This window comes from Hippocampus zosterae, chromosome 1 (genome assembly GCF_025434085.1).
Source record: "Hippocampus zosterae strain Florida chromosome 1, ASM2543408v3, whole genome shotgun sequence".
Taxonomy (NCBI): domain Eukaryota; kingdom Metazoa; phylum Chordata; class Actinopteri; order Syngnathiformes; family Syngnathidae; genus Hippocampus; species Hippocampus zosterae.
The window spans coordinates 29,697,492-29,719,717 of NC_067451.1; the positions used below are offsets into that span (position 1 = coordinate 29,697,492).

Genomic DNA, 22,226 nt, shown 5'->3' on the forward strand with positions numbered 1-22,226 from the left:
AAGGATTATTTGTAGTTTAAAGAAGGGGTGCCACCGCACCAAGGAGGATCTCAATAATTACTTGCACTACTTGCAGCAGATGAGCAAAGCACATCAAGAGGTTGCCCTTGATCAAGTAGATGCAGAATCAAAATTAAGAATTTGCCGTTCCTGGTACCGAGTTCAATTCCAGTTCTGGCCTTCCTGTGTGGAGTATACATGTTCTCCCCGGGCCTGCGTGGGTTTTCTCTGTGTAACCCAGCCTTGACAAGACTGTTATTTTATTGTTAGTTTCTGTAGGGTGATATTCGTTTGTGATACGAGGGTAACTGTTTCCGAGGGACGATTGAACGCACCGGAGCGCTTGGAGCGAGGACCCGTTAGCGAGAGAGACAGAACATTCTCGCACTTTCCCAGGCGGGTCGAAACGAAGAACGATAAAAGAAAACTTGTCCTTGATCCTCTACCTGTACAATATAGTAAAGTAAAGTAGTATAGTAAAGTAGTAAATCCTGTGGCAATCTTTTTTTTTCTTTCCAAGTGAAAAGAAGGGTTTAGAAGAGATAACGTTCCTGGTGAGTGTTTTTCTGTTGAATATGTCCGATTAGCATTTCTAGCATTCGATTATAACAAAAAAAACAGTCAGGAATGAAGTTGGTGAAAATGGAGATTGATGTTCTGTTGATATAAGATATAACTGTGCCGTTATAAAAGAAAGAAAAAGGGATAAATCATTGTACCGACACGTGTGCTCCATAGGAAGTGTATTAGCATTGAGCTAAGCTAACGTGCTCAAGGCGAATAGCGCTGTGGCCTTCGTTCGAGCCAATTTTTGAAAATCGTTATTTTCCATAGCCGATTATTGCCACGTTTAGTGAATGCCTTGCGCATTTTGTGCAGGCTGGGTTTTTTTTGACTCATAGACCATCAAAAGGTTGGACTACTAGTCTGGAGATTGGATGCCACGTGGGACGCTGGTGAAGGACATCTTGGAAATCCTTTCAACTGTCCTACCACCCTCCAGGGGACGGGTGGCTTTGAAGTCCCTTTTTTTTTTGTTAAATCTGAGATCTCAGTCATTTTTTTAATGGGTCAGATCTGATACCAAAACAACAACTGATAACAATTTAGCTCACTGTATGTTTTTTTTCATTGTTATTCTTTATGCAGTCTGTTGCAGTTTCCCATCTACTCCTATTGTAAATATTCACTCAATATATTTTTTTATAAAAACCTCAGTCAGTGTGTCTTCTTCCTGTTGGAGGTTTCTCCTTGACTCTAACTAGAGTCTGCTGCTGGCCAATATCACTGTGACCTTAAGTAGTGCACCCTAACTCAAATAGATTTATAAATTGACTGACAACTTAATAGAAGGGTGCCACTAGTAGCTGCACCTAGGGTGGCTACATCTGGGTACTCCTGTTTCCTCCCACATTTGAAAAACATGCATGGCAGGCTGATTGAACACCCCAAAAATGTCCCAAGATGTGAGTGTGAGCGCGAATAGATGTTTGTTTCTGTGTACCCAGTGATTGGTTGGCAACCGGTTCTGGGTGTCCCCCGCCTACTGCCAGAAGACGGCTGGGATAGGCTCCAGCACGCCGCCGCGACCCTAGTGAGGATAAAGCGGTTCGGAAGATGAATGCGGCAGCCGTTCCCAAGAACTGTCAATGTGTACTCCAAAGAGTTGTGAATGCAAGCGAAAATTCTCATTTAGCTGTGAAGCAGACCCAAAATGAGCAGAAGTCTGAGAAGAGAGAGTCTATAATGGGCAAGGAATTTGTGGGCCAGCATTTCAATACCAAAGAATCTGGAAAACCACTCATGACAACTTAAATGTAAATTGGAAGATCACAGAACTCTTTCCTTTGTGGAAAATAGCTCACAATATCTAAACAAGTCAAGAATTCTACCAAGAGGAGTCTACGTATAATTGTCATCCTACCCCAGCTGACTTGGAGCGAGAGGATTGGGTACACCCAAATCACAGGGTGCATACAGAAAAACAATCAGTCACACTCACACAGGGCTCTTTCGAAACAGATTACATTTTATTGTGCATGATCCAGATAACAACTCTTTGGAGGCAAAGAAAGGGAATTTTCTTTCAAGCAGGCAGCTGTAAATGACTTGGAGAGGGAGAAAACATCACGTCTGTGAGACTCAAAATAATCCTTCATTTGCTAGAATAAAAATAGTCATTTTATATGGCGTTGTGGTTGTCTTCCGTTTCTGACCTTTTATGCATCAATTTTGCGAATGGGACAAAACAACCAAACATTGTCATTGCCCAGATACAAATCGGGGGCTTTTGCCTGGGCTATTTTCTCACAATTAAAAATACATGTGCTGGTGACTGGAGAGAACCCGAAAGAAAAGTTGGTCGTCTCATGTCTATTTGGATACCTGGAAATAATACATGGTACAGAGACATTTGTATCCTCTGCTCCCCTGCTACAGTTAAGTGGATCTGTTCGTGACAAATTAAAAAGTAAAGTACACACACGCACGCACACACAAAAAGCCTTGCTCGGGGGTGGTAAGTGACAAGTGGTAAGCTTTCATTTCCATACAGCAAATCGATGAAGATAACTTTGAGGCCTGTTTGAAATGTGCGAGAAGTGGCGCTGTGTGAGATGATAACAAACGGATGACAGGAGCAGTGAAACTGTTGCCTCTAAGATCCAAATTCAAATAAATGCCCACATTGTTTTTAGTAGTTATCTGAATCATACTAATTCAAACCAAATACTTGAGTTTGAAGGAAATATGGTTTCTCGTTCCCTTGGTACATGTGACCCTCATCTCTGCTCACACCTCAGCCCCATTTGTACCTTGTCAGTGGCTTTCACTCCGCTCCATACTGTGATTGTTTGTTTTCCGCGATCTTATTTTCACATCTTTTTCAATGCTTCTAATTCGACAATAAAGTAGCATAGACATTCATAATGCTTTCCACGCAAAACTAACTCACACATAAAGCGGGCTAATAAAAGATATACATTTCTGGAGAAAGGTTCAAATATTGCTTTTGCGTGGGTCCAACACGATGAGTCCAACATGTCATAAAACATGATCATTCTCCTTGTGCAAAAGGCCATTATTTGCCCTCCATGTATAATATTTCTAAAAATAGCACCCCAAAGCCTATCTGCTGTGCACAGCTGTTTATTCTTCCTTCCATTTTTTTCTTTTTTTAAATGAAGCGTGACAGTAAAAAGGGTGTGCAAGAGGATGACAGTAGCATTGGAAGTGCAGAGGAAACATGGCCAAACACATGTTTGCTAATCTCCTACTTCTATGGTCACTCGGCTTTTACACAACCGGGAAAATGGATGACGGTCCAAAGGTAGGCTGAAGGAAAGGAAATTCTAAACCTCCTCACTATATCTATTCATGTACAGTACGTATACACTTTTTTCTCTGATCTTAAAAGTATGCACTGATGATGATGAATGTTTGATTTCAAGGAGCAATCTTGGAGAAACAAGAACCTTGATTCCATCCCTCCGGATTTGGATGTACGATTGAGAAGCCTTGACCTGTCCAATAACTTCATCAGACGGCTGCACAAAGTTAATTTGCCGTACTTGGAGCAGCTGGACTTCAGCAGCAACCAGCTGGAGCTGATCTCTGAGGGAGCTCTAAGAGACCTGGCTGTGCTTGAGAAGTTGAATCTGTCCATGAATGCACTGAACACCAACCTTGACAGAAACAGCAAAGGCCTACAATCCATCGGTGGACTGAAGACTTTGGACATATCTTGGAATAACTTGGGGAACGAAGCAGTCAAACTGTATCTACGAAACAAATCCTCTCTTGAGCAACTGAAGATGAGTGGGAATTCTTTAACATGGCTTACACACGACTTGTTCAAAGAGAGTGAAAACCTCAGGAGCATTACTATTGATGCCAATCTGATATCAGCGATTGACAAAGGCACATTCGAAGCGCTCGGAAAACTAGAAAAGCTGAACCTGGCTAAAAATAACCTTGCTCACATATGTGATTTTAAATTAAAGCGAGTTCAATATTTGAATCTAAGTAGAAATTCCATCGAGTTCTTTGTTACCGCTGAGAATAACCACATGTACTCTCTTGAAATACTTGACCTTAGTCATAACAAACTGCTTTATTTCCCCATTCTCCCAAAACGTAACCAACTGAAATTCCTTTATTTGCAACATAATATTGTGGGCGCTTTAACTTCAGAGGCATCGATGGTATCAGAGACTAATGTCCTTTATAACGAAGTGGTCAGAATGAATGATGTGAGGATCGGGAAAAATAATCTGCACTCAACCTGGAGACTGATGCCACTGCTCCATATTGACCTCAGCCATAACCACTTCACATCTTTTCCAATGGAAACATTGAGCCTTCTCTCAACTTTGGAAGGGCTCGATTTCAGTTTTAACTGCGTGCAAAAGCTCACATGGAACGTCCGACAGGAGAGTGCATCTAAATACGACAGGCAGCTTTATTTTCCCTCCTTAAGGTACCTGAACATGCAAAGCAATGGACTCGTAACCATTTCACCACGCTTTCTCAAAGCGCTCACACAAGTCGAGACAATAAATCTCAGAGACAACGCGGTGCAGCCTTGCGCTCCCGTGGCCCAAATGCCCAGCTCCTTATCATCACAGCAACTCAACTTGAGCTCGTCCTGTATAGCCTTTGGAAAATTAAAAACTCTCAAACATCTGAGCCTTGAAAACAACGACATCAAGATTCTTCCGGCAAATGCATTCCGGGAAAGTTCTTTGGTGTCTCTCAACCTAGCTCGAAATTCTCACATGGTCATGCGAGTTGACTCATGGGAGGACATAAAAGAAACTCTTCAGTCGTTGACGATCAGTGAATTGAACGTGACCAATTCCGAATTGTTTTTGCCCTGCATGCCACTGCTAATGCATCTGAACATATCCAACAATCGTCTGAATGCTTTACCGCCTAATTTAAATTGCTCTCCTCTGAGAGAACTCAGCATAAGGAATAATGCCTTTATGTCTTTAAACTACTCGTTGATTCTGGCATTATCAGCACACCTCCATGTTATGTATTTCAGTGGAAATGACTTAACCTGTTGCGACAGTAATTGGCTGAGCGCCCTGAATAATTCCGGGATTAAAATGCCTGATATCGCACTCACCAAATGCGTCACCGATGACAGCAGTATTCCTATTGAAGAGTATTTAAAAGGTTCTTCACTGTATTGTTCAAGGCACATAAAAGGGATTCACTTGGGACAAACCTTTATCGTTATTTTGTTTGTAACTGTCTTTATAACAGTATTCATGATGTTCGCCCGAAAAACATGTTGCCTAAAAAAGTCATTCCTAGTGTGACAAAACTGTACAGTTGTAATAAGATTCAAAACAAACCCGGATCAAAAATATTCTCAGTTTGAATGGACACTGTAAATTAAATTACATAACAAGATATTTATTCTTGCATACTGTTAGAGCAACACGAGTACACTGGGAGTCTACTGGATGAACGGTGGTGGTGCTGCGCTGTCCAGCCACACTTATTCGGGCTGTGAACCCACGCCGTGACCAATTAGAAAGGGAATATGAATCTTGCTAAACCTTGTCCTATTCATGACAAGTTTGAATTACTACATGCAGGACCTTCAAAAGAGTACAGAAGACCCAGGACTCCTGACTTAACGTATTTTCACGACTATAAGGCCCCATTAAAAGTCTTAAATTTTCTCCAAAATGGACAGGACGCCTTATGGTGCGGAGCGTCCTTTGTATGCACTGAGTTCCAAAATCTGACTGACAGCCGACACGCTGTTTATATAGAGAAAAGGCGGAAGTGACTGTGGCCAGGCATGCGGGAAAGAAGTCGGCCAATCAGGGAAGGGTGGGCGTGTATATATACATATATGGAGAGAGAGAGAGAGAGAGAGGACAGGCAAGCTTTGGAGCAGTCCGCCAATGGTGAAGGGTGGGCGTGTAAGTGGATGCTAAAGGGACGCCGCAAGCAGTTACCAACACCTGTATAGAGTGTGGCAATGTGCATTGTTGCAAAACAACTCCGGTTTTGGTTTCTAAGAACCCCTGAAAATAAATTCGACAAAGAGACACGCCTACGAAGCTCAGTTCAAACTTAAAGCCACCGGTTATGCTTTTGGCATGCGTGCCCATCTCACAGCAGCGGTGAAAAACCAAGTCAAGCAAATGAACTCTGAGTTTGCCGTTATTCCCGGAGGCTTGACTAAAGAACTCCAACCGCTGGACATTGGCATCAACTGGGCGTTCAAAGTAAAGTTGCGAACGGCATGGTAACAATGGATGATCGATGGCAAACACAACTTTACAAAGAGTGAGAGGCAGCGCTGGGCGAGTTACGCCACAATACGCAACAACGAGAGTTAACGCGGCGTTTTTGATGGATTACGGTACTTGCACAATTGTTCAATTCTTTCTACACACACGCGCGCTGCCACCATGTTTCGCTCTGTTCTTTACTTTCAAATGTGGGAAAGCTTCACATGAGAGAAATGTTCACTTTGCTGTTGCTGCTCCTTCTTTCCGCTCGGCAATGCGTAGCAACTCGCACTAGCATGTGATGCGTTCAATGACAACTGGGATGTGCAGTACTCTGCTTCTGATACAGAGGATGAGGACTTTGATGGATTCCTGGGTGGTGATTGATCGAAAAACGTGAGAACATTGTACGATGGCTAAATAAAATACACCCGAACTCAGTTCTGCTTTCGTTGCCTTTTTAAAAATGTGTTTTTAGATTGTATCTGTATGTCTTGGCATGCTACCGTATGCTTCAAGCTAACGTGTTAGCGTGCGCGCATGCATGCCGTATGTTTAAGCTGGCGTATGTTTTACCACTGTAAAACTGCGCCCATTGGTACAGTGTGGTCTGTCTATGTGTAAAATACAGGAATGTCACCCATTAATGACACTGCGCCCAACCGTACGGTGCGTCGAATAGTCGTGAAAATACGGTACTTTTATTTTAACTCACAGTGGCCCTGAACCTGAAATTTTTGGGGTGCAAGTAGTTGGGGCGCACACTGTAAATCGACTTGCAAAATAAATACCGGTAATAATTCCCCTCATTTTCACTAAATTACTAATAAATGGACTGAGTTCACTAGCAATGCCAAATATTCAAGAATGGTAAAAAAGATTGTTTTAAATGTTTCCGGTGAAAGCACTCACCATGTTTCAGCACTCCATCCAGGCCCAGCTCTTTTGAGGTTGGAACTTCCTTTCTCAGAGAATGGTGAGGAGCCTAACAAACCTGTAGAGAAGCAGAAGAAGGGATTTCACTTGTATCGTGCGTTTCTACCCTTCGGTAATCAAAGTGCTTGAACACCGTTTCCTCATTCGCCTACTGACGCCACTGCTCAGTATATTGCTCAAGGACACTTGGACATGGTCACAAAGCCATGCCTCCCCAATCATACCAAATATCCAGTTGATAAAGTATATCAGCTGTATAGAAGAAGTTAATCAGCCAAAGCCGTCAGAAGACGTCAGAGTGTCCCAGTACTTGCACAAGAGAGTGAAATTGTACAGGTGAAGTAGCAGGAGTCGAAGCAATGGATTTGACCACCAGCGCCATGCACAGCTTCTCTGGCTAGTCATCACTTGTTATGACAGTTTGTTTTCATGTTTTATAGTGGTGTGACAGTCAAGAATTGCCACGACTCACCTGAGCATTATGACGTCGCCATTTGGCATCCATGTTGTTGTAGTTCTTTTTTCAATGAGATTACCTGTTCATTTACTATCACTAGCAGGTAAACCCAACTGGTAAAAATGTTCAAATGTTTGTTTTAACATGTGCAGTCAATAAACATTTTATGGGCAACAGTTTTAGCCCAGAACGGATCGCTTCCATTTCTATCCATCCATTCGTTTTGTGAGTTGGAACGCATTCCAGTTGTCTTTGGGTGGAAGGAGGCCGACAGTCTTGACGGGTTGCCAGCTAATCACATTATTTCTAGAGCTGTCAGTTTAGGAGGCCCAGAGAGGTGTGATGAAAAGGCCGATACCCAAAAGGTACATCCAGATGACCATACCTGAAGCACTCGAAACTGCCAAACAAAAGCTCCAAGCCTTGTCCAACCGCCTAAAGCGGTACACGAAAGAGAATGAGGCCAGGCGAATAAACAGGCTGTTCAAAAAACAACCTGCGAAAGTGTACGCTCAGTCGCAGGGTCCAAACAACAGAGCTGACCCACCAAGACTGGAAACTGAAAGGTACTGGAAAGGCATATGGGAGAAGGAGGTTGCACATAACAGCAGTGCACCATGGCTGGTGACCCTGAGAGAGGAGCACAGCAACCTCCCTGAACAGAACCCAGTTACCATAACAGTGGCAGACATAAAGGAAAGAGTCTCCGATATGAAGAACTGGACAGCACCAGGACCCTAAGAGCCTTCGTTGCGAACTCGATGAGGATGTGGAAAACCACACTTGAAGACAATGGCAAGCCACTTACCCAAGTGTCCATCAAATGTGGCATATACCAAGGTGATGCACTCTCCCCACTGCTGTTCTGCATAGGACTGAACCCCCTAAGCCAAGTAATCACCAAGACAGGCTATGGATACCGCCTCAGAAATGGAGCTACAATCAGTCACCTCCTCTACATGGATGACATAAAGCTGTATGCTAAGAGCGAAAGGGACATAGACTCCCTGATCCACGCGACCAGGATCTACAGCAGCTACATCGGGATGTCATTCGGGCTTGAGAAATGTAGTCGGATGGTGACTAAGAGAGGAAAGGTAGTCCGCACTGAAGGGGTCTCACTCCCTGAAGGAACAATAGCAGACATTGAGGACAGTTACAAGTACCTCGGTATACCACAAACCAATGGCAACCTCGAACTGGCAACAAGGAAAGCGGCTACGGCCAAATACCTCCAGCGAGTGAGTCAAGTCCTAAGACCCGGGCAATAAACAGCTATGCCCTGCCAGTGATCAGATACCCTGCAGGAATAATAAGGTGGCCAAAGGAAGAGATTCAGACCACGGACGTTAGGACCCGAAAGCTCCTAACCATGCATGGAGGATTCCATCCCAAATCCAGCACCCTGAGACTGTACGCAAGCCGAAAGGAAGGAGGCCGGGGACTAGTGAGTGTGAGAGCCACTGTCCAGGATGAAACATCCAAGCTCCATGAATACATCAAGGAGAAGGCTCCAACGGATGACGTACTCAGAGAATGTCTCAGACAATGGGGAACAGTAGATGAGACGCTGGAAGAGGGACCATCATGGGAGGACAAGCCCCTACACGGGATGTACCACCGGACCATAACCGAAGTGGCCGATCTCAAGAAGTCCTATCAGTGGCTAGAGATGGCTGGCCTGAAGGACAGCACAGAGGCACTCATCCTGGCTGCTCAGGAGCAGGCCTTGAGCACCAGAGCCATCGAGGCCCAGATATACCACACCAGACAAGACCCAAGGTGTAGGTTGTGCAAAGAGGCACCTGAGACGATCCAACACATAACTGCAGGGTGTAAGATGCTGGCAGGGAAAGCCTACATGGAACGCCATAACCAGGTGCCTGGCATAGTCTACCGAAACATCTGTGCGGAGTATGGACTGGAAACCCCAAGGTCAAAATGGGAAACACCTCCAAAGGTGGTGGAGAATGACAGAGCGAAGATCCTGTGGGACTTCCAGATCCAGACTGACAAGATGGTAATGGCGAACCAACCAGATATCGTGATCATCGATAAAGGGCAGAGGAAAGCCGTTGTAGTGGATGTAGCGGTCCCAAATGATAGAAACATCAGAAAGAAGGAACACGAGAAACTCGAGAAATACCAAGGGCTCAGAGAGGAGCTGGAGAGAGCCTGGAAGATAAAGGTGACAGTCGTGTCTGTGGTGGTCGGAGCACTCGGGGCAGTGACCCCCAAACTAGATGAGTGGTTGCAACAGATCCCGGGAACAACATCGGACATCTCAGTCCAGAAATGTGCAGTGCAAGGATACTGCGCAGAACCCTGAAGCTTCCTGGCCTCTGGTAAGAGGACCCGAGCTGAATGAGGGACGGACACCACCCAAGGGGTGAGAAGAGGATTTTTTTTAATATGCCAACCAATGAGGTGACATTTATGTCTGTATCATTTAACTTTTTTTTTCGAAGCAGGAAAACACTTTCACTTTAATACACAGCATTGTATTCACTTACTGCTTTGTCAGTAAGGCTCCATCATGATAAACAGGATGAATTTGCAGGGACTCTAAAAGAACTTTCCAACAAAGGCCTTTAATAAGAGAATGCCTGTTTAGTTCTCGCCACAATACGTCACCTAAAATGGGGGTTTGCCACCTTCAACTCTTCCCTCTAAAGACACAAATAAGTTGAATGTGTAAAAATATCAATGTAACTTCTAATCTGAACAACAATTTGCACCATCAAAACAACACACTGATTGGAAAATTGTTCTGCTTTTTATTGACAACGATCATTCACCCGAGTAACCCATCAAAAAAGGTTCATCTCAGAATTCTTCAGCATCTACTGTACACAAGTTGCCCCCTGCAGGCCGTAAGTAAGATTGTTAAGCACTTTGACTGAAATCAAAAGTGATAAGGTCTGTCTGTTCCTACAACAAAATCCCCAAGAAAATACAGGCTTGAGGACTAATGTTGACAAAATTAGCAGTGTTCTAGTTTAAAATCGATGTGAAATGGTTCTTTGTGACCTTAAATGTCTTGCACATGACCAAATAGCATTTGTCCCAGAGCACATTGAGGCCATTGGAAAAAAATATCATCAAATAATGTTAAAAGAATAAATAAATTGAATTGTGCATCAATCAAACCACAAATGCATGCATGATCCATTTAGTGAGGGAAGGACAGGGTGCAAATCAAAAGCAAACAATTTTAAGATGATTTGAGATTGGCTTACCATCTCAGTCAGAAAACAAACACACAAAACAGTGGTGAGCAATGCTGCTCTTGTGCTTGCAGACGCATACGTCTCATTTTCAATGATATCAATTCCAGTATTAATGACCAAAAAGTGCCAGTATGCTCTTGAGCAATAGAACCAACATTTTGGGTATTTAATCGGATAGCTGCCTGACAGGCCCATGCAAAGACAGCAGTAAAGAGATCGTATTGAATGTTGGTGTAAAATAATGGGAATGGAGGATCAAATTGTTTTCATTATTCTGTGGTGATGATTAATGGGAGTCTGGAATTCACATGTAATCACCTGTTTGCTTGCACTGATAAACGTGCAAAGACATGCCATCCATGCCAGATTAAACGTAGCTAAACACTGAATAGAATTCTGAACACAAACAGCAGAGGGGAATAAAATCATTATTCCACTAGTTTCAATTCATTTCTGTTTGGTGGCCTGCGACGATTTTTATAGTGAAAAATATGGCTTCATTTGTATACGTTGGATTTAACTAAGTTCTCGCAGGAAAGAATACACGTTATAAAATAACAAATTACAGATGTCCACTTTCTAATAAGAATGCTTTCCGTGTATTTCAACAAAGCAAATGCTACATGTCACCGACGAAATAACTCATATCAATGTTAGTGAACATGCTGGACAGATTTTTAGACAGCATTTTACATCTATCAAACGTTCAGTAAGAGAGTGTAGAAGGGCAAAAATATGTCCTTAAAACGAATCATAATTTTATTGTGTTGGTGATAACGGGTGGCAACGTATATGGATGATTTAGTCTATTCAGCGTTACCTTTGGGCGACCCAACTCGTTAGTTAGGAGCCCTCCAACGTAGTACAGAAGAGTACGAACTCCTCATCAACAATGACGCATCAGCTACTGCAGCTTCATTCTCACTCTGCCAACAAACTACATATTCTTTTTAAAGTTTTGCTGCTCGAAGCTGCTCTGAGCAAATTGGAAAAAGAGCTTCGCATCATCACGAACAAGGTAAAGTAATTAATTGCAGTCCAGAAGTACATATTTAGCTAGCAAACAGGTGGTCGGCAGATCGCTCCCGTGAAAATGATCACGTTATGAAATGTAAACCTGATTTTACTTCCATGTTGCTTTATCGTGAATGCTTATTTTATAGCATTATTTTCTAGTGGCCTCTTAATGTTTTTCTCAATTCCTCGAGCCAGATTAGGTGTATGCTGTCGTCGGTTCATGTAGTACGGTATACACGAAACAATATGTCGCCATTTTAAGGTAGTATGTTATAATGTCGTTTTTCGCGTCTCTCTCCACCCAAATTATCACTCGAAACATTCCCCCACACAAAAACACCAGAGGTGGCTCATTTGTTCCTTCAAAGATTGAAATGCCGAGTCGAAACCACTACGGTCAATAATGACCGTAATGTCGTGTATTTTAGCTACTAGTGGTTACTAGTACTGTAACAATAGCTTCAACAAATTATTACCAACACAAGGCAGTGCAATCACGTGCAAATGTTGCTCCGTGTTAAGTAATAATAATAATAATAATCATAATGTACATCACAGTTTTCAATCAGTCCCCTCCTCCCACACATAGGACCATACACTTCCGAACTAGATACTATTTGAAATACGGAAAAAAATATCAATTTCATTTTTGATCATACATGGTTCAGTGCATTAATTAAGACCTCTCTTCTCTAAAGGTATATGAAGATGTCAAGGTTGTCCTGATGTCATCTTTTTCAACAAGTGTCTACAACGACATCTGCAAGGCTTTAAATGAGAAATATCATTTAATAGACAGAGTCTCGGTTCTACTGAAAGACTTAACATTTGGTAAGTCAGTGCGGAAAGCCTTCAGAAGTAGCCCACATTTGTAAAGGCAGTATTCCCTGCTCAGATTGGTTCATCTGATTACTGTCTTTCCCTATTTTCTGATAGAGTCAAGAATTTGTCTGCAACCTTTACGCAAAAATGGGGTAACAACAAACCTATGCCAACCATTGGGAGTGAGAGGGATCCTGTATAATAATGAACTCGGGTTTGGACCTATGTTGCAGAACTCCATTATGGCCACTTCCATAATCGAAATGGTCCAGATGCTGAGAGCTAGACAGGGTTTTCAATGGCTGACAAGATTCTCCACCCCTCTGCTCGGAGCAGTCAAGGTGGATACAATGCCTATTGAAAAATGCTCTATTGACACTGTCTACAAATCATTTTGGCAGGACGCTGAAGGACAAGAACTAAAAACACAGCTTGAGGATAAATGCCAACTGGAGGCTACGATTATCGGTATTCCTACTGCCCTCATTAAGAGCCCAAAGGTCAACACCGAGCCAACTGCAAAGTTTTTTGGGGGACTTCAAGATGTCCATACTCAACGCAAAAAACAAACTACCACCCAACTGCTGCACTTCCTAAAAGCACAAGCCAAAAGTGTGGAGTCACTCGAGGCCTTTGTCACCACACAGCCATCTGTGGCAACACAAAGTGAAGGTTCTTCTATCAGACATGTGTCACATGAAGAGAATGATGCAAAAGCCCCAAAGACACTGCTGACAGATATGGTAAACAACAAGCCTGTTTTCAGGCTCAAAAGGGTCAATTCAAATGGCTTGCTTACATATGTTTGTGTGATTGCAACCAACACTGAATTGTGGGATTTTGGAGATGTTGAAACAATTGTCACAGCAGGCGAGGCCCAGAGAAAATCCATGAACTGGTGCTCATACAATAAAGCCTGCCCAAGTGAAATATTTGAGGGAGACGAGGCGTGCACAATTACAAACCTAACACTCCCATATGAACATTCTGAAAATGATTCTCCAAAAAAGCCCCAAACTGAGTCGGCAAACATTCCAGAGTTCCAGGTGCGAAAGTTTGAGGAACCTGAGGTTGTTGTGTCTCATGTTGTAAGTCCGAGCAACTTCTACATCCAGCACGCTGACTCCATCACCAAGCTGCAGGCACTTTTTAATGGGCAAGTTATTTCATCCCCATCTGCTTTTTCTCAGCTTTTTACAGCCCTCGCTGATTCTGTGATCACATTTTCAGAACTTAACAGGGCACTTATCCTTATTGTTCATTACTGTTCTTTGTAGAACACCCCACCACCACTTTTTTAAAAATTTTGTTTAGTTTTGTTGAATATTTCACGTGTTTCTGATTTACAATTATTTTTTTTCGGTCCTCATGTTGAAGCAGCTGGGAATCCAGTAGTTCTTATGCTGAGCAGAACTGCATTCCAGACATTGGAGCCCATGTCATCGCCCGGTTCCCTAAGGAAGAACAATGGTGGAGGGCTCAGGTAACAAAGATCTGTGGTGTAAACAAAGGTGAGTCTGTGTATTTGTTTTGAAGGTTTGTAGAGGTAGCTACGAGGTCAGGCAAGGGCAACAACCATTGTCGCTCCAGGCAGGGCAGCTTTACTGATGTCTATTTCATAGACAAGGTAACAATGTGCTTCACATAATTAACAGTACAACATTTAAAACCATTTACAAACAAAACCAGTTGAGACATTTACCTCAAAATGCAAAGTGAAGAAACAAAAATAGCCAACTAAAAATCATAAAGTGAAAGAACAATATTTTGCAAAACATGATTTTAAAAATGCTTCGAAATACTTGAATCATACTGTAGGTTGGGGGGGGTTATAGTTTTTAAGACAGGATTTAAATCAAGTCAATGAAAAGAATCATATACTTGTATAGGAAATGCATATAAATGCTGAGGTGATAATGTGCAGTAAATGGAAATCGAATTATTAATTCAGATGTTTTAGTTTTTCTCAATAATTTTAAAAAGAAAGAAGTATAGGCTCGTAGATTGCATTAGGCCCTAATGATTAGGCCGCATAGGTGTCAAACTCAGGTCCTGGAGGGCCGCCGTCCAAGTCTCCCTGTTGCAATACACCTGATTCAAATGAACAGGTTCAATGTCAGGCTTGCACAGAGTTTGCTGATGATCTGATCATTTGAATGAGGTGTGTTGCAACAGGAAGACTTGGAAAACGTGCAGGACAGCGGCCCTCCAGGACCTGAGTTTGACACCGATGCATTAGGGCGTTGAAGTTACAGTCTGGCCCTGGTCAAAGTTGACAATCCCTGCATTTGGCTTGTCTGTTGTCTGTTTGTTACCTGATTAAGCCACTGATGGAGCCGAGGATGAGGCTTCCATTAAGGTGGAGGTGAGAAGGCTGGATCATGGCGACACCGTCTGTGTTTCGCTGTGTAACCTTAAGGAGCTGAGCCCTGAAATGTGCAAATTACCTCTCCAGTCAATGCAAGTCTCCATTGCAAATGTGAGTAGCTCCTTTTTAATTATTTCAACAGCAGTTTCGCCTTTTTCATGTTCCACATGCATGGAAGATCATCAAAAGCACAGAGACTGTTTTGAGGCCACATGTGTGAGCTGATACGATCAACAGTGCTGAGGCTTAAAATAAGGCTGCAATCACTTTTTGCAACTTACAGCATTTCAGATGAAAGTAAATACGTTGATGTTCAATCTGCTCTGCTTTCTGTCCCACATGCTGGGGACGGAGGTCCAGCAGGCAGAACAGCTCATAAAATGACAGCTTCAACATTGACTAGTGATTATGACCAAGTCTTGCTCAGTCTGCAAGCACCAGATTGTTGAGTCTGTGCCTTTTTTTAACTCGTACAAGGCCAAGAAAAACGGGAGTGGCCACCTTATCCGGGAGACTTCTGAGAAGGCAGCGTCAGTTGTATTTATGCGTGAGAGCCATCGTTTTTGGCAGAAGAGAAACGGGTCAATAAGTGAGGAAGAGATCCCAACTGGTCTGTGGACCGTACTATAAAATAAACACAGTTGATTATTATTTGCATTTTCTCAACATGATTTTTGAAAAATATTTCTCTGTGTTTTTTTATTTTAACCCCCCTCATTTCCTCCTCTCAGGTGATTCCTAAAAATGGGACAGACTGGACTGAGGAAGCGGTTGCTTGGTTCAAAGATATGGTCCACAACCGGACGTTCTATGCCAGAATTTACACAGACGGGCCCGGCGTGTCAGTAGAGCTTTTCTTGGAAAAGGGGAAGCTTGGAGCTATTAGGTACTTGTCTGTGAAAAGGCCAGCTAATGAATTAAAAGCATATGATTATCAGATTTCTAAAATGAATGGAAAACCTCATAAAGCTTTTCCTGATGATGTGTCTGTAGTACTCAGCAAAGTCTTTGTTATGGCAGTACTGCATATCTAGTAATATAACCCACGAGGTGTTTATTCACTGAATTACAGAGAGATGTTGGAATTTATTTTGAAGTACGACTTTTTACATCCATATGCTTATGGAGCAAGATATGCTACTGATGATTGAATACATAATGGAGAGGAAGCCACTATTTACAGATCTACTTAATGCGTTATGTTGAAATGGCTGCTGTGAAAAAGGCTCATAAAATAATGAGCTAGGGTTTGCCTGCTTTTTCACAGTACAGTACTGTACAGTATGTATGTATCTAGTGCAGTGGTTCTTAACCTGGGTTCAATGGAACCCCAGGGATTTGGTGAATCGGTCTCAGGGGTTCGACGGAGCCCCTGCCTTTGAGGTTGAGACACACCCGACTCAACATGTCAATTAGTTATGACATGCCCACTTGGCCATCACTGGCTGCAGATGATCACATGAAATTGCTTGTCCAATCAGTGCTGCGGGAAATTTAGTTCGCTCAGTAGTCACCGTGTGACTGTCTTGGTAATACGTCATACAATTTTTAAAAAGCTATACTTAGGCCATGTCATTTTATTTACTTTGTTTTTAATGTGTGTGTTTTTTTTTTTTTAATTTTTGACATGTTCGGTGAACGTGCATATGAACTGGTTGGGTTTGGTACCTCTAACAAGGTTAAGAACCACTGGTCTAGTGTATCAATGATTATGTAAATAGTATACAGATACTGGACTCAAGAATGGAACGGGTCTGAGTCATTTGTGTATTGCAGGAGGGGGCCGCCGTTGTCTTTGCGACTTGCTCAGAACGGACATGCAAAACACAGCAAACTGAAGATTATGAGTTTGCCAAAAGACGGTAAGGAATTCAACTCAGAATGCGATTCTACTTCTATGGGCCATATGCATGCAACTGCGATCAGTCGGGTCGACGTCGACTAATAGATGATGACGACTTTGATATTTTTTCAGTGCAGGACAGTGATCCCTCGCTACTTCGCAGTTCAGTGCATCGTGGTTTCAGTGCATCGCGGATTTTTCAAAAGTAGTCATCAAAAAAAAAAAAATTGCGAAAATGCCGCAAAAGGTCTGCGAGAGGCAGCAAAAGTCAGCAAAACAACAGCGAGTCACATCGACATATATGTTTACTGTATTTTGTCATTTATACACTTATACGTGTGTATATGTGTGTGTGTGTGTGTGTGTGTGTATATATATATATATATATATATATATATATATATATAATTAGTAAATAGCATTAATTGTTAATTACTCCAAACATTTACTTCTCCATGCATGTATACCATTAAATTTGGGCTTAGAAATATTATATTTACTCGTACACATACCTTTACAGGGACACCTACTTCGCAGATTTTCCTCTTTCACAGGGGGGTTCGGGTCCCTATTAACCACGATCAGCGAGCGATCACAACTTGCACGTTAGAGGACAAGAGAGTCAACATGGTGGCTTTTGTGAATGTTGACCCGTTGTTGCGGTCAACGGCTCTACCTCCTCCTCAAGCCAAAAACACGCGATTCGCGACCATTCAACTTCTCATTCTAAACGTGATTGTGGAGCCGTATAGTCGGCCAGTCTGTACAACCACTACCATTCTGTCAGATGGCCACTCCTAACTTTCTCATTTACTTTTCAGAACGTGCGCGAATCCAATGGAGAAAACAGGATTCAGACTGGGAGAAGTACCTCATCTTACACTACACTGATCGGAAAAAGTAGCTGGCAGTAAAAGAGGGAACGTCTCCAGTTTTGTATTAAGTAATGTATTAAAATAGGTGATTATGTTCTGCTCTTTTATTTGCAATGTAACCCTGTATTCTCATGTTAAATGAGGGCCTGTCAAGAATTTAAAAAAAAAAAGAAAAAAGGATAGTTATTTCAGGTTGAAGTTGAAAACTGAATTTCAAGCCCCATCAAAATAGAGTATATTGTGTTTTCCATCAACTCGGGAAATCATTCTTCCGTCAGTTTGTCAGTGTCATATTCAAAAGATGAACCTCTAGGTTGCATAAGTTGTCTTTGGTTATGATGGAGAAAGACAAACTTAATATTATCTTCATTCAAAGTTTCATTTCAGTACTATCTGCTTAATTGACCTCAAACACTATATTCTCACAATTTGTACATGCAAGCTTATGTTATTTATTATTTTAGGTTTGAGCATCATATTATTTCATGTTAAGCATTCCTAAATTATATTCTGTTGTTTAATGATTGTTAGACATGTTTTTATGTTGATAGGTTCCGATTGGCAGTTAAAGTAAGAGAAGCAGGAAGTGATTTTTGTTACGAGAGTTGTGTTCTCGAACGTGTTGCGGTGCAGATGCCTTGTTTCCCCCCTTTTAATAAACTGCATTAAAGGATTCCGTCTCTCCTTTTGTCATTCGTAAAGAAGAGCTGTCCACTGAAAAACAACGAACCCCTCAACTTACATACACAATGAAGCACACAGAAAAAAGGGCCAACTTGAGCTAAAGGAAGCCAGGGCCTCATTAACTGATAAGACCGGCAGGAAGGTTCAACTTTGGGAGGGCAGCATGACCAGATGTCCTCCGGTTTGTTACAATGTCTCAATTCATGCGAAATCTACCCATTGTATTAACAGGGGTATCCATTGTTTGCACCGGAAGATGTTTTGGCCTCCAGTTGTCTACTGAGGGGCATATCGGTGGGCTGGGCTGGGAAGCACGACATGCAAATGAGGAGGAATGTTTTTCTGATATGCTACTTGTATTTTGCATATCCTGTGAATTAAAAGTGGTCAGCGGAGGTGCGAAGGTGGGGTTTTGATCTGAGAGGAAACACGACTTGTCTTGCCTTCGAGGAACTTTGCCCCCTTTGCTGATCAGCAAAAGACAATCTGTTCCTGAGTTGAATCGAGGCTTTTCATTCAAAGTCCAAGATGTTTGGGTGAATTCCCTGACATTTTAGTATTGAGTACACCCCGTAATAGTATATTGTATTTTTACAGTCAAAATTCAGTCTGTACCACTGGTTGTTTAAAAAAAAAAAGTCTGGAGAGTATAAAACACTAAATTCAAAACGACAGTGGCTACCACAACCCTCCTACTAGTTTAAAATGTAATGAGTGAAGCACTAGCTCATTGCACTCTGAACAAGCCACATTTTTTGAAAGGCTCTGTTTGTTCAGATGTTCTGCTGTTGTCAGAGAAGGTACGAATTTCTCGTAAATTTTTGATGTTTGATACTAGTGCATGTGATCAATCATCATTTTTTTATGATTGCTCTAACTTTGCTCCACTAAGCATATATGATATTGTAGTATAAGAACTGTGGTTTTGTATTGTGAAAAAGTATTGGGGTCACATTATGAAGAAAAGCTATGAAAAAAATAAACACGTTATGCGAATAAAGGCATTATTTTGAGTGAGTATATGTTAAAATCTAACTCAAATGTGTAATACAGTTTCATGAAAAAATTATGGTCGATTAAATTTCAATCACAATATTCCAATGATATTTAAATTTCTCACTAAAATGAGGACATATAACTAACTGCAGTACAACTATCTTTGTAATATGATTTTCTTTTCTATTTCTTTCTATTTTCTTTCACAATTATGTCTCATGAGATATTTTTGCAAGTTGCACTTCTGCAGCTTTATTCTCATAAATGGATTCTAATATTAAATAGAATTTATTTTCCACGTGACCCCAAAACTCATTTGTAGTCTGGGATAGCTGAAGTCCAGGTACACAAATTTTACCTAATAAGGTGAGATTTTACAGTGGCTACTGACTGTTGTAAAAGTTTAGGACACTCTCATGAGGATTTCCATAAAGTGTCATCCAGAGTTGAAGAGGTCATGCATCGTTGACACGTGCAACCTGTCAATGAGAGCAGCTCAGGTCAAAGGCCGCCTTCAGCTTTCTGCCCTCCCTAGCACAATAAATAATGAGGCATGGTTGTGTCCACACAGATTCTTTCTGAATCCCGGGGGTAGGCGGAAATCGAGGCGTTTGATGTGAAAGAGTCTTGTTGCAGCCCAATAAAGAATGCCATTGTATGCTAATGCTTTGGACAAGACCATATGACCACGACGGTGCAGGGCACTGGCTTGTGGTGGAGGAACGATTAGCATTTTCCCAACGCATGGTGTTCCCAACACAGCATTTTGCTTTGCTTCAAAAGAAAAACATTTTTATTCACTTCTTCCTGATTTGTACACTTCGTGTGTACCATCACAGCTGAAGGTAAAATCCATACTTTTATCATTTGCTTGTGTTACTATGAGAGGTCAGAACTGGTGTGGCTAAAAGCCAACATCCCCCAGGTGACCATCTAACTAGAACTCGATTGCAACCTTATCGGAGTATAGGTCATCTTTTCAAGAGCGAGGTCGGTGGTTTAAAGCCTTTCGCGAAAACTATAGAACGTGTTCACTCATCGGCTTCCTCGGAGGAATTTGTTGACTGTCTTATCGGGAACTGGGCTGCAGGTCCGTTTGGGAGTTCGGTATTAATACAGGGTGAGCGCATCACGTGGCAAAGCGGATGTTTCACAATTGGCTTAGACTTTGTGTGTTTCGTGACGATGCTAGGCCATCGCCCCTGCTTTTATAGACCAGCGCACAACTTTGCATTTCCTGACGTTGTCCTGGAACCTCACAGACATAGCCATCGGTTAGGATGGTCACCTTTGCTGCTTACACCACGTGTACAGCCGGCTAAGTCTGGTAAAGATCTAATGCTATACCTTTTGAAGACAGTCGTAGGTTGTTGCAGGATTTTTCACAAAATGTTATCATACTCATAAATGTCAATGTTGACTGTTTGTTTGTTTACAGCTCTGGAGTCGAAGATGAACTGGGGGTCCTTTTACGTCCTGGTCAGCGGCGTAAACAGGCACTCAACGGGCATTGGTCGCATTTGGCTCTCCGTCATCTTCATCTTCCGTATCCTGGTCCTGGTGGTTGCGGCAGAGACCGTCTGGGGAGATGAGAAATCCGGCTTCATCTGCAACACCCAACAGCCCGGCTGCAACAGCGTCTGCTACGATCAGTTCTTTCCCATCTCGCACATTCGCCTGTGGGCGCTCCAGATCATCCTGGTCTCCACCCCGGCACTCCTTGTGGCCATGCATGTGGCCCATCGCCGCCACATTGAAAAGAAGATCCTAAAGCGGGCGGGCCGTAACAGTCCCAAGGAGCTGGAGCTCATCAAGAACCAGAAGTTTCTCGTCACTGGAGCTCTTTGGTGGACTTACATGACCAGCATTTTCTTTCGAATTCTCTTTGAGGTTGCTTTTCTCTACATTTTCTACATGATCTACCCTGGCTTCAGGATGGTGCGCTTGGTGAAGTGCGATTCGTACCCGTGCCCCAACACAGTGGACTGTTTTGTTTCCAGGCCTACAGAGAAGACCATCTTCACTATCTTCATGCTGGCCGTGTCTGGAGTGTGCGTACTGCTCAACCTGGCCGAAGTGCTTTACCTCATAGGCAGGGCCTGCAAACGATTCTTCCGCCGCTCTGAGGAAGAGTCCAAAGTGGACTGGATGAGTCAAAAATTGTCGTCCTATAAACTGAGGACAATCAATTGATGGCTAATAATTTTTTTTACAGAGACAAATGAAGGGCGAGCAGTGTTTTACGTTCTCACGCACAGCCCTTAATTCGCATTTTAAACGACTAAATAACCACAACGCATGTTGCTCATTATCCATTCGACAGTATTATTTATCGGCAGTGTTAAATAGTGAACGTATTTATTTTTCAGAATGTTTTTTCTTTTTCAGTTTTTACTAAGTAGTATTTATGTCTTATCTTGTAGAAAGGTCAAGGTTCATGGACCCTATCAGCCCTAGTCCATGTTTGAATTAAAACCATCTCATTCATAATTTGAAGTGCTCTTATCCATTTTCTTCAATAGATACCGGTAGTGGAATTGAAAGTCTACACACCCCTGGTCCAAATGCCCGGTTTTTGTGTCATAAAAAATTGACCAACATTAAACACTTTCCAGTATTGATGTGGCCTTTAACCAGCCAATTTAAATGTCTCTTTCAAATATTAAAATACAACAGAGCTACAACACGATCTCCCAAATGTGGGAAAAGGTGTTATGGTTTGGTACAACGATTGATGTTTT

General features: G+C 42.2%; 2 protein-coding genes across 2 annotated transcripts; both read left to right on the forward strand.

Moving 5' to 3' along the window:
- Window positions 1-3,134: 3,134 nt before the first annotated feature.
- LOC127606275 (transforming growth factor beta activator LRRC33-like) lies at window positions 3,135-6,609 on the forward strand. The gene is made up of 2 exons (XM_052074403.1): window positions 3,135-3,328; window positions 3,450-6,609. Exons 1-2 carry the CDS (start codon window positions 3,245-3,247, stop codon window positions 5,325-5,327), a joined length of 1,962 nt encoding a protein of 653 aa, XP_051930363.1. The 5' UTR covers window positions 3,135-3,244; the 3' UTR covers window positions 5,328-6,609.
- A 5,045-nt stretch (window positions 6,610-11,654) lies between these two features.
- Window positions 11,655-21,981, forward strand: LOC127599022 (uncharacterized). The gene is made up of 11 exons (XM_052062691.1): window positions 11,655-11,898; window positions 12,596-12,728; window positions 12,834-13,875; window positions 14,100-14,230; window positions 15,044-15,198; window positions 15,819-15,973; window positions 16,864-16,949; window positions 17,752-17,830; window positions 19,267-19,289; window positions 20,678-20,812; window positions 20,924-21,981. Exons 1-11 carry the CDS (start codon window positions 11,773-11,775, stop codon window positions 21,676-21,678), a joined length of 2,820 nt encoding a protein of 939 aa, XP_051918651.1. The 5' UTR covers window positions 11,655-11,772; the 3' UTR covers window positions 21,679-21,981.
- Window positions 21,982-22,226: the final 245 nt, after the last annotated feature.